Genomic DNA, 13,280 nt, shown 5'->3' on the forward strand with positions numbered 1-13,280 from the left:
CCTTGGACGGTTAAAAGAGTTGGCACATTGATGGCGAGACTCGGGCAATCACGAGCAAGCCATCGACTCTCCTGCGATGACATACATAACACCCTTGAATCATAATTCAAAACCACGACGATCATAGAATAATGCAAGTAGAACCACCAAGCCATGCCTCCATAAACAACACTCCAAAGGAATGACCCCAAAGACACCAACATCGCTTATCCGGAACCGAACCTAGTCTTTTGTTGAAAACAACAAATCAAATGGGAGAAAGTAAGGTGTTGATACATCACATCAACGCCTTCAAAAAAAAAAACGCCTACGAATACCGTCGTCGCTAACAGCGTCCCAAGACATGTTGAAGCCGCACACCCACACCGTTGTTTTGTTCTAATTCGGCCGAGATTTGGAATCAGTGTTTGGGCCACCCTAGGAAAATATGTTAGGTTGCCATTTAGTCGATCTTAGTTACTTCGCAGTGCTCCTTCCGGCCTACTAGTTCAGTGCAATTTATGGGCACGTCGTGTTTTGAGAAATTCGGGTCTTCAATTTTTCACATTTCTACTCCGCCAAGCGAGCCATAAATGCAGGATAACATAACTATAACGTGCCATATCAGTGTGCAGGCTAACGTGCACACATGTGTGCAGGACAAAATGACACATGGCCGTGCCTCCTCGACGACGCGTCGCTGAACTGCATGCGACTCCTATGTCTGCACTGCACAACCTTGGTAGGTGGAACTAAATTCCTGGACTACATGCATGCCGTCAATTTAAGGAGGCTGGAGTGGTGTTCATGACTGCTGTCCACCAGACAGGAGCTTGACAGCATCGCCAGAACTGGAGTGGTGCTCATTCACTCAAGGACCATAACACCACCTGCGCGCATTGCAGCCCAAAATCAAGCCCATCACCTTGCATGCAGCATGCATGCACCGTCGCGTCGCGCGAACACGGCGAGCCGAGGACACGACGTTGACATCGACCGCGAGAAGCCGACACGCCTCAAGGGAGCACAGTAACTCTCAACTCGGTGCACATCAATGCGCCATACACATGCAAGGCAATGGGGCTATGCCGAGTCATATTTTGCGGTCTGTGCGCGCGGGAGCTTGCTATACCGATCCCAGCAATGGAGCCCCACAGCGCAACCCTAGCTTGAAGACGGACGATGCTTGCTTCACGCATCGTGACTGCGTCCAACTAACCCCGTTCCCTTTACGCGTAGTGCATTTACGCATTTGCTCGTGCATTGCTGCAGAGCGCGCCACAAGTGCACGCACACCGTGCAGGTATACACGCAGAGGTAAACACACGGGAGGTTTGCTTATAAAAAGGGGGCCACGCCGCGAGTTTGAACTTCAAAGCCACAAGCTTCAGCTTAGAAGCTCTTTGCGAACGATGGCGATGGCTACAGCGTTCGCGGCTTGCTGTCTGCTCGTGGCGTCCGGCACTTCGGCGCGTACTCTCGTCGCCGGCGGCGAGAACTTCGGTGGCCGCAAGGACTACTACCCTCCGGGCAACACCGACCCAAACCACTCACCGAGCCCCACGCCCTGCAATCGTGCGTACATAACACCTCCCGTTCGCTACGTACAGTTTATTTGTGCTGAAGTTTTGAGATTTGACATATGTTTCTCTGCAGATGATTCCCGCGGGACGCCACCCTGCTCGCCGGCGCCGCCGCAAGGAGGTGGAGGAGGGTACTACCCACCCACACCATCCGTCGGCACCTCCCCGAACACCCCTGGTGGAGACTACAACCCGCCCTCGCCGTCGACAGATGCCCCCCCTACTACGCCTGGTGGCGAGGACTCCCCGCCCGCGCCGTCCAGTGACACCTCTCCGACCACCCCTGGTGGAGGCTACTACCCGCCCACTCCGTCCAGTGGCACTGCTCCAACGACGCCTGTGACCGGAGACTGCCCACCCTCACCGTCCGCCGGCACGTCTCCTACCACCCCTGGCGGTGGCTATTACCCGCCCTCGCCGTCGACAGGCGCCACCCCTACAACGCCTGGTGGCGGGGACACTCCGCCCGCGCCGTCCAGTGACACCTCTCCGAACACCCCTGGCGGAGGCTACTACCCGCCCACTCCGTCCAGCGGCACTGCCCCAACCACGCCTGGAACTGGAAACTGCCCGCCCTCACCGTCCGCCGGCACCTCTCCGACCACCCCTGGCGGAGGCTACTACCCGCCCACTCCGTCCAGCGGCACTGCCCCAACCACGCCTGGAACTGGAGACTGCCCGCCCTCACCGTCCGCCGGCACCTCTCCTACCACACCTGGCGGTGGCTACTACCCGCCCTCGCCAGCCAGCGGCACTGGGCCTACCACGCCTGGTGGCGGGAACTGCCCACCGTCGCCGTCCGCCGGCACCTCACCCACCACACCTGGTGGCAGCAACTACCCACCCTCACCGTCAACCGGCACTGACCCGAACACGCCTAGTGGCGGCGGCTACCCATCCTCCCCAACAACGCCGGGTGGCGGTGACTACCCGCCACCCCCGCCCACTCCTGGTGGAGCTGACTGTCCGCCAGCCCCGTCCACCGGGACCTCCCCGAGCACCCCTGGTGGTGGCGGCTACTACCCACCCTCGCCATCCACCGGCACTGACCCTAACACGCCTGGTGGCGGCTGCCCGTCCACCGGCACCTCGCCGACGCCATGCATTGGCACCACTCCTCCCTCGGGCACGCCGACTCCAAACGTACCGTTGCCTCCAAGCACTCCCACGCCGCTCGACCCGAACACTCCACCCTACTCCCCGCTCGTACCCACGCCGCCGACGAACACCCCCACGCCATTTGACCCAAACACCCCACCGTTCTCCACTGGCCCTTACGGGTACGTACGTAGCTTGTTACCACATGTGTATGATTACTACCACGCACTACTAACCTAAGGTACATGTCCTGTTTGGCATTGTAGTTACTGGATGTCGCACCCGGGCGTGATATGGGGCCTGTTCGGATACTGGTGCCCGCTGGTGCGGCTGTTCGGTCCGAGCGCGGCGGTGCCGTTCGGGCACGACCTGACCGTGCCAGAGGCGCTGGCCAACACGCGCGCCGACGGCGTGGGCGCGCTCTACCGCGAGGGCACGGCGTCGCTGCTCAACTCCATGGTCAACAGTGAGTTCCCCCTCACCACGACGCAGGTGAAGGACGCATTCGGCGCCGCGCTCAGCTCCGGCGACGATCGTGCTGCCGCGGCGCAGGCGCAGCTCTTCAAGATGGCAAACGAGGGGAATGCCAAGCACTAGGTCTGGGTTGGCGAGTGATGCCGATCGAGCTGCACTGGCATGCAGCAGCACGCGGTAACGCGCCAGCTTGGATGTCTGGCAGTTAAAGTACGTGTCTGACCCGTTTGATCCTGGCTTAGATGATATGTCGTGCTTGTATTAGGTGTGCCGCGTGCACGTGATCTTTGTGTGTGTGTCTGTGTGTATCAGAAGTGTTTATGTGGCCTGTGAATTTGGTCTACGTACGTACCTACCGTTCTGCTAGCTAGCTGCAGCTGTGCTTTAGTAGTTCCAGAAGACTTCCAGCACCAATGCAGAGCTTATTCAAGTTCAGCTAATGTTGAAAGGAAAATGAACACGTCAGTACTTGTGCATTCACGCCGCGCTGTTGTGTGATGCATAGCTATGCGATCATTGATGCCACTCCATACTGAATTTCTAACAGAGAAAATAGGCCAAGCTCTTCCTCGAGACATTCAGAGATTATTTATTTTTGCACGTGAAGGTAAATTCCACCATCGCCTGTCGGTACAAGCGGGAGACTCGGGTCATAGCGGCTGCCAAACTTGTGCCGCAGCAACAACTAATTTTACTTCATCGATTAAATTTACTTTATCTATTCTCTGTGGACATATTTGTGTATTGCAACGAAACTGCTAAACCTACCTGCAGCATACTCAACCTTACAAAACGTTCCAAACTAATCTAAGAGCAACTCCAAACGGTGGGCAATTTTATCCTTTTTTTGTCCGTTTGATCGATCCGGGCGCACACGAACGTCCTCTTTTGTGTTTGGGTCGGCGCATGCGTCCAACGCTGATGCGATCTATTTTGCCCACGCGTAAAGAAAATTCAAACATTTTCGAAAATAAAAAATAAACATTAAAAAATCTAAACTACGAGGCTATCCTAGGTGTCGTCGTCGACGACGTCACGGCCGGTGAGGTCATCCAGCGTCGGCGCAGGGCCGGCCCAAGGGAACGTCGTGTTCCACAGCGTCGCTACCTGCGTCTCCGTCGTCTGTCCTGCCGGCGTGGGTTGTGCTGGTGGCGGTGGCAGCGCAGCACGGGCGCGCTCCTCCTCCTCCATCTCAAGTCGTTCCTCCTCCGCCTCCCGCTCCAGCACCATCTATCGACGGTCGTCCACGCGCTCCTTCGCCAGGTGCAGCGCCCTCCAGTGTTGGAGGTAGACGTCCACCTGCTGCGGTGTCGCGCCCAACGAGATGGGCGGCGCGCTGACCCTCTCGGCCTTGCGCCGCTCTTCCTCGTCGCTCTCGCAGAGTGCGAGTGCCAGCGCCGCCTGGTAGGCGGTCTCTGCCTCTTGGCCCTCGTCTCTAACGATGGGCGGGGGCGGGGGAAGGCCCCCTGGCTTCACGTCGCGCACGCTGCGCCGGCGCTGTTCCTCATGCTCGACCGCGAACCAGACCTCCCAGTGGGAAGATTCGGTCGCATACAAAGGGTTGAGGTGCTGCTCCGGCGTCACCTGCAGCCTCCGGCGACTCACCTCCTCCGCGTGCATCCGCGCCGACCACGACACAACCATCACTGGGATCCTCTCCGGATCCAGATGTCAGTGATGCAGGAGGGTGACATCCATGTACGACAACGGGGCGCGTTGCTCCCGATGGCATCGTGCTTGGTGCACCGGGACGCTGACACGCTTGCGAAGCCGGCGGGGAGACGCCGGCAGGGAGATCGCGCGGGGGTATACGGGGGACTTGCCCTTGTTTTGGGAGGAGTCGGTCATGGCTGCTGGCTAGGGTTTGGTCGCCGACGAGGTGGTGAGATGGGAACAGGGGGTTCTGGAACCGGATGAGGCCGAGCCCCACCGCACGCTCGGATTAAAAAAGGCCAACCGCAGTCACTGACGCATGGGCCCGCAAAGGGTGGCCTTCATTAATTAAGTTGACTGCGGGTAGTTAGGACGGACACCGAGTGGTCGCGCGCGTCCGCGCCGATGCATTTCAGTCCCAAATTTGGGTCGGAAATGGGTAGGCACGGATGCGAAGCGGACGCCTTTTGGCAATGGGTCCACGCGTTGGGCCATCACTTTTGTCTGCGCGGATCCAAACGAACGACGGTGGATGAAATGGGTCGCTCCATTGGAGTTGCTCTAAGAGCTTTGCTAGAACATTTTAATTAATGGCTGATGTGGAGCAAAATTAGTGGATGAGTTCAAGGGACAGGGGGCACCTCCGTTGAAATAAGATTATGCTGCGTTTGGATGTCTGTATTGAGTTTCTGAATTGGATTTGGTATTGTGGGGCTGCCAATTCAGCTGTTTGGATGCACACCGAAACGTTAGACTATAACGAATCTAGATACATACACGAATTCGCTCTCATGCACCGTGGCTTCCCGCAATACGGACCTCGACCGCTCCGATTTTTGTTGAATTGGCCTACACCCGCAACAGAAAACGATTGAGGTGACATCCCCACGCGAGACCTGCCTATTGAAAGGGAATAGAGGGACTAGTGGAATAGTTGTTGTATTGCTTGAGCCTCGTATGAAAATATATAGGATTACATGATCATCTTAGAGTACAAGTCAAGGTAGGACAAATCCTAGTCTATCTATGTTTCCTAAACAGTCATGTTACTCAACATTCCCCCGCAGTCACAACTTGTACGCCAGCTCTGATACCATCTTGAAAGGGAATAAAGGGATTGGTTGAATAGTTGTTGTATTGCTTGAGCCTCGTGGGCATATATATAGGAGTACATGATCATCTTGGAGTACAAGTAAAGGCACGTACAAATCCTAGTCTATCTATGTTTCCTAAATAATCACGTTACTCAACACTGCCTTCTTTCCCTAGCGCGAGAAGGGCTAGACGAGCCGCGTCCGTGGGAGCTGATACGTCTCCAACGTATCTATAATTTTTGATGGTTTCATGCTATTATCTTGTCAAACTATGGAAGTTTTGCATGCCTTTTATATATTTTTTGGGACTAACTTATTAACTCAGTGCCAAGTGCCAGTTCCTGTTTTTTCCATGTTTTTGACCCCTTTCAGAGGAGGATTTTGAACGGAGTCCAAACGGAATGAAACTGCCAAAAAGATTTTTTCCAAAACACAAAAAGATCGGGAAGCCGGAGAATCAGGGCAGGGGGCCTGCAGGGACCCCACAAGCCCTCATGGCGCGGCCAGGGGGCCCGCGCCCCCTCGCTTGTGGGCTCCCTAGGCCACCTCTGCCCTAGGTTTTGTGCCTATATATTCCCTAAAATCCCATAAAAATCACGAGATCATCGAAAGTACTTTTCCGCCGCCGCAAGCTTCTGTCTCCGCAAGATCCCATCTGGGGCACGTTCTGGTGCCCTGCCGGAGGGGGATTCGGATACGGAGGGCTTCTTTATCAACACCATGACCTCTCCGATGATGCGTGAGTAGTTCACCATAGACCTAGGGGTCTATAGCTAGTAACTAGATGGCTTCTTCTCTCTCTTGGATCTTCAATACAAAGTTCTCCATGATCTTCATGGAGATCTATCCGATGTAATCTTATTTTGCGGTGTGTTTGTCGAGATCCGATGAATTGTGGATTTATGATCAGATTATCTATGAATCTTATTTGAGTTTCTTCTGATCTCTCTTATGCATGATTTCATATCCTTGTAATTCTCTTTGAGTTGTGGGTTTTGTTTGGCCAACTAGATCTATGATTCTTGCAATGGGAGAAGTGCTTGGTTTGGGTTCATACCGTGCGGTGACCTCACCCAGTGACAGAAGGGGTAGCGAGGCACGCATCGTGTTGTTGCCATCAAGGGTAAAAAGATGAGGTTTCATCATTGGTTTGAGTTTATCCCTCTACATCATGTCATCTTGCTTAAGGCGTTACTCTGTTCATCATGAACTCAATACACTAAATGCATGCTGGATAGCGGTCGATGTGTGGAGTAATAGTAGTAGATGCAGAAAGTATCGGTCTACTTGTCTCGGACGTGATGCCTATATGTATGTTCATTGCCTTAGATATCGTCATAACTTTTTGCGGTTCTATCAATTGCTATACAGTAATTTGTTCACCCACTCTGATATTTGCTATTTTGAGAGAAGCCTCTAGTGAACACTATGGCCCCCGGGTCTACTCCACACCATATTTTCAGCCTTACACTTTTTCTTCGTTGCACTTTCCGCCTTCAGATCTCACTTTGCAATCAATCTTGAAGGGATTGACAACCCCTTTATAGCATTGGGTGCAAGCTCTTTTGTGTTTGCGCAGGTACTCTGGACTTGACGAGATTCTCCTACTAGATTGATACCTTGGTTCTCAAACTGAGGGAAATACTTACTGCTTTTGTGCTGCATCACCCTTTCCTCTTCAATGGAAAAACCGACGCAAGCAAGAGAAGTAGCAAGAAGAATTCCCGGCGTTGCTGGGGAAGGACTTTTGTTGCCATAGCAGAAGAATTTCTGGCGCCGTTGCTGGAGAGGATCAAGTCAAGAACTCATCCAAGTAGGTGTCGCAAACTCATCTCTTGCATTTACTTTGTTTGCCAGTTGCCTCTCGTTTTCCTCTCCCCCACTTCACAATTTGCCTTTTTCCGTTTGCCTTTTCGTTCGCCCTTTTTCTCGCTTGCTCTTTGTTTGCTTGTGTGCTTGCTTGCTTGCCGAAGTCACCGTGAATGAAAACACCAAACTTTGTGACTTCTCGAATACTAATAATAATGATTTTATTATTACTCCGATTGCTCCCGCCACTAGTGCGGAGTCACACGAAATCAATGCCACTTTGCTGAATCTTGTTATGAAAGAGCAATTCTCCGGCCTTCCTAGTGAAGATGCCGCATCCCATCTCAATACCTTCATTGAGCTTTGCGATATGCAAAATAAGAAAGATGTTGATAAAGATGTGATTAAATTGAAGCTTTTTTCCTTTCTCGTTGCGAGATCACGCAAAAACTTGGTTTTCTTCTTTGCCCAAAAATAGTATCGATTCTTGGAATAAGTGCAAAGATGCTTATATATCCAAGTATTTTCCGCCGGCTAAGATTATCTCTCTTCGTAATGATATCATGAATTTCAAGCAACTTGATCATGAACATGTTGCACAATCTTGGGAGAGAATGAAATTGATGATTAGAAATTGTCCCGCTCATGGCTTGAGTCTTTGGATGATTATTCAAATCTTCTACGCTGGCTTGAATTTCGCCTCTAGAAATATCTTGGACTCCGCCTCAGGTGGAACGTTCATGGAAATCACGTTAGGAGAAGCCACAAAACTACTAGACAACATCATGATGAACTACTCTCAGTGGCACACTCAAAGGTCACCTACTAGTAAGAAGGTACACGCTATAGAAGAAATTAACTCGTTGAGTGCTAAGATGGATGAGTTAATGAATTTGGTTGCTAGTAGAAGTGCTCCTTTAGGTCCTAATGATATGCCCTTGTCTTCCTTGATTGAGAGTAGCAACGCTAGCTTGGAGGTTAATTTTGTTGGTAGGAATAATTTTGGCAACAACAATGCTTTTAGAGGAAACTATGTTCCTAGGCATTTTCCTAGTAACTCCTCTAATAACTTTGGTAACTCCTACAACAATACTCATGAAAATTACAATAGATTACCCTATGATCTAGAGAGTAATATCAAAGAGTTCATCAACTCACAAAAGATTTTCAATGCGTCCATAGAGGAAAAGCTACTCAAAATTGACGATTTGGCTAAGATCGTTGATAGAACATCTAGTGATGTTGATGCTTTGAAAGTTAGATGTGCTCCTCCCAAGATCAATATGGATGAAACTTTGAACGCTATGCGTGTCTCCATGATTGAGAGCAAAGAAAGAACCGCCCAAATTCGTGCTAGACAAGAATGGCTTAAAAAGGCGTGTTCTCATGATAAGAATCACGAAGATCTTAAAGTGCTTGGTGTGACTCCCATTGAATCTTTGTTTCCTTGTGATAAAACCTAATGATTATGGGGCTGGATATGTATCCACTTTGGTTGAATAGTGCCCCAATGATTTGGAGTCCATCTATCTGTCACATCCCTGATCCCTATTAGGTTTAGTAAGATGTGCTCATGTTTTCTTTCAATGCATCCAAGGAAATGAAATGAAAACCCAAAAGCAAAGCAAGAAAACCAAAGCAAAACCCTAGCCACTTCTTATTCAAAAGAATTTCAACAAGTGCCAAATCAATGAATCCAAAATGGCCATTAGAAAAGTTCATCTTTTCTGATAAATATAGAAAACAAGATATCAGAGATGAAACCTATTTTCAAAATACTTTTGGCATTTTAAATTTAAGCTAAAAGCTACTGAAATCAATTGTATATTTGATTTCAAATAATTCAAAGTTTCCAAAAATGTTGAAAACTTTATGAGTGGTTGGAAATATTCCAACTAAGACTCTAGTATTTTTCAAACTATTTTAGGAATAGTTTGGAGCCCAAAATAAAACAAAACAAATGTCACAAAGAATAAACAGAAAACAAAACGGAAAGAAAATGGAAAAGACCTATCTAGCGCTTACCTGAGGCCCAGCCCACCTTAGCCCTGTCGTCTTCCTCCTGCCAGTCGGAGCAGGAGGTGGCCGCCGCGTTCCCCGATGCGCCCACGCAGCTGCGTGCGTGCCTGGCCGCCGCGTCACGCTCGCGCGAACGGGGATAAGCTCCCCGAGGCCTCCCCGTGCTCATCCCCTCCCCATTCGCCCTGCTCTCTTCTCCCCCCTCTCGGCCGCCATGAACGAAGCTTGAGCTCGAGCTCGCCGTCGCTCTAGCCCTTCTCCCTCTCTCCTGAACCGCGCAACGGATTCGCCTTCTATGACACCCCGCTAGTTAAGCTACAGTAACCGTACCCTAATGATGCTAGGTCATCATATTTAACTAAGCTAGGTTGTCACTTAACAAAAATCAAAGCAGTTATCGTATCTAATTTAAAGACAAACGAATTAAATTTTCAAATGTAAAGAAATAAAAAAATGTTTGAGTTGTAGCACATAATAATGGTTAATATATTTTCTAAACTAGAATCCAGCAAAATATTTATATAAAGAAATAAGAAAAAGGGTACAATAAAACTAAAAATGAAATACAAATAAAGAAAAAGAAACAACAAAGGGAAAAAAAAGAAAAAAAAGAAAAGAAGACCAAACCCCCCGGCCCAACTTGGCGTGGTGGCCAAGTTGGCCACCACCCACCGGCCCAACCGGGTCAACCCTAGTGCCCACCTCGCCACCTAACCTCCCCTTCCAGCGCACTCCACATCCCCTGGCCGCCGCCGCCACCCAGCCTCCCACCGACAGACCTCCCCCGCTCGTCCCACCTACCAATCCTCCCCTCGAGCGCAACCACCCACCCCAGAGAGCCTACCCCCCCTCGCGGCTCCCTCCTCTCTCGGTCTCTATCGAGAGCCCCCACTAACCCCCACCGCAAGACCCCTCTTTCCCCACGACAACCGCCCCCCCTCTCTCGGTACTCTCTCTCTTCCCAGATCTCCCCCTCGCTGGGCTCCCTCCCGAGGCCCCCCGCACCAGAACCCCCTCCCAACCGAGGATCCTCCCGTAGGCCTTCCTCCGCCGGCCTCCACCGGCCTCTCCCCGATTCCCTCCTCTAACGCGCCGGAACCGCCGTCCGCTGCCACGCCGGCGACGCCTCCCCTCCCTCTCGCACTGGAACCGCACCGGCCCCGTGCCGGATCCGCACCGACCGCCTCCGTCACCGAAACTTCACCACCGCCGGATCCGTCTCGCCGGACTGCAGCGTCACGTCGGTCGTCGCCCTCCCTCGAGCCCACTTTGCACCTCTACGGGCTCGGTGAGAACCCCCCCTCTCCTCCTCTCTCCCCTCCGGATCCGTTCCGACGAACGCCGTCGCATTCCGACGCGGTTAGGTTCATGCAGGTGGAGATGGGGTTGTCACCTTCCTCTCCCTGTTGAGAGAGGAGCTGTGAGAGTTGTACAGAGAGTTGTTAGAAAAGAGGGATGAGATATGTATGTATTAGATGCATGTATATATTATGTATGTATGTATATGTATGAATGGATGTATGTATTATGTATGTATATGGTATATGTGTGTGTATAAAACGTGTGTACGAGAGTTGTGTGTGTGGCCATTAGGCCATTGCCACGTGGGGCCAAACCCCCCACTCCCACTCACAGGGAGGCCCCACACCCGTTGTTAAGAAAATAATAATAATAAAGATATATGTTTTTATTAAATAAGTAAGTAATTAGATATAGTAATTAATTAATTAGTTAATGAATTAGTTAAATAGATATATAAGTTAATCTGTTAATTAGAATAATCAATTAACATAATTAGAGTATGACGCGTGGGCCCCCACTAAATTAAACTGATTAATTAATATTTAATCTTATTTAAAACTTGTGCCTATGACGTTCGGGACCCTCTGGTCAGTTGACCAGTCAAAAGTTGATGTCAGCATGACATCATGCTCGTGTCATAATAGTTTTTTATTAAATTATTTAAATCTGTTTTTAATTCCTAATTATTGAATAAAACTTTAAAAATTAGTATTAAATAATCCGTAAGTCAGATCAAAATATTTTCAACATGAAAGTTGATCACCAGAACGAGACGAACCCGGATACACGACCCGTTCGTCTGTCACGCGTCCCTAGCATAGCAAACATGGAACTTTTCCATCGTTTCCAGTATGACCGGTAGTAGCCCGAGACCCGGAAAATATCGTCAGATATTCTTCCGACCCGTCTATGATGGATGCTGCTGCGTTAGCTCATGTCTAGCCTGCATCTTGCCATGTCATGCTTTGTGTTACACCGTTGCTATTATTTATTATTTCTTCCCCCTCTTCTTACCGGTAGACCCCGAGACTCACGCTGCTGCCGGGTACATCTACAACCCTGTCGATCAGTCCTTTGCCGCAGAGCAGCAAGGCAAGCAAACCCCCCCTTGATCATTCCTATATCGCCTATGTCTTTCTTCCTACTGCTTGCATTAGTATTTTGCTACTGTTGTAGTTAGCTCCTATATCTGATGCATAGCCTATTTTTGATGAACTGCTACTTTCAGTCCTGTACTTTAAATCTGCTTAGTATAGGTGGAGTAGTCATCCCCTCTGACCCCGTAGTCCAGTTGCCCTGCTTGTTTTCAAATCTCGATCTCTGATCGACGAGCCAGAACCGACACAACACATACACCCCCTTCGTTGTACGACGCTACAGAGATACTATCGGGTACCGAGGGTGACACCTCGCTAAGTACTCCTGATGATATCTCTGTAGTATAGCTAGTCGGTCGTGGTTATCGAGGGTGATTCTCTTTCACCATTCCCGATGACGCCTTTGTCGTGCAACCCCTCAAGTGTGGGACCCCCGAGGGTGATTCCTCTAAGCCCACCTTGACGGGTACATCGTTCGGAATCCAACGAGGGTGATACCTCGGATTCCCCCCGATGTTACAACCACACAGTTACTCGACCATGTTACTGGGATCTTTGGTGATTAGTTGTAAGACGGGTGGATTCCCATGAGACTGTGTTGTTGGCCTAATTAAAATGTTAATGGATTTGGGTATTTGATCTGGGTTGGTCGGAGACCTTTTCGGACTAACCGGCTACGCGGGAAGAATTATGGGTACTCGGCGTCGCGGTATCAGCCGAAGCTTTTTAGATGCCAGCAATGTAGCGGCGCGCGCCCGAGTGGTCCCGAGATGCATCGCTCTTGTGATTAAGGGATGCTAGGACTGACGTCGGCCGCCCACGCCACGTGCAGGAGCGCGAAGGGGAACTGGGCCCACGAACCCTTTGTGCTTAGGAGTTAGACCGGCGGGCTGGCCTACTCTCGTCTATTGCCGTAAGACCCTGAAGATGCTAGTCTTCGATAGGACTAGGCCTTCTCTCTCTATTGTCACATTGCTGCAGTCAGTCCACATATAACACCCCCTTCTTTGATACTGGTGCATATTTAGAATAGTTCTGATGTAAGACTTGCGAGTAGTTTGGATGAGTACTCACCGCTGCTTTGCTCCCCCTTGTCCCCTTGATCCGTTTGCTCGACCAGATGATGGAGCCCAGGAGTGGAGTTTCCTGCCGATGTCTGCTACCCCGACGGT

General features: G+C 50.6%; 1 protein-coding gene across 1 annotated transcript; it reads left to right on the forward strand.

The window, feature by feature from the left end:
- Positions 1-1,064: 1,064 nt before the first annotated feature.
- LOC123441880 (vegetative cell wall protein gp1-like) lies at positions 1,065-3,614 on the forward strand. Its single transcript, XM_045118068.1, has 3 exons — positions 1,065-1,554; positions 1,636-2,842; positions 2,927-3,614. Exons 1-3 carry the CDS (start codon positions 1,065-1,067, stop codon positions 3,255-3,257), a joined length of 2,028 nt encoding a protein of 675 aa, XP_044974003.1. The 3' UTR covers positions 3,258-3,614.
- Positions 3,615-13,280: the final 9,666 nt, after the last annotated feature.

The sequence above is a fragment of the Hordeum vulgare genome, chromosome 3H (assembly GCF_904849725.1).
Source record: "Hordeum vulgare subsp. vulgare chromosome 3H, MorexV3_pseudomolecules_assembly, whole genome shotgun sequence".
Taxonomy (NCBI): Eukaryota; Viridiplantae; Streptophyta; class Magnoliopsida; order Poales; family Poaceae; genus Hordeum; species Hordeum vulgare.

Bases quoted from the DNA above. Each gene is read 5' to 3' on its own strand.
- LOC123441880 (XM_045118068.1), top strand. From the start codon at position 1,065: ATGCCGAGTCATATTTTGCGGTCTGTGCGCGCGGGAGCTTGCTATACC. The intron at 1,555-1,635 runs GTGCGTACATAA...GTTTCTCTGCAG, and splicing joins GAGCCCCACGCCCTGCAATC to ATGATTCCCGCGGGACGCCA. The intron at 2,843-2,926 runs GTACGTACGTAG...TTGGCATTGTAG, and splicing joins TTCTCCACTGGCCCTTACGG to TTACTGGATGTCGCACCCGG.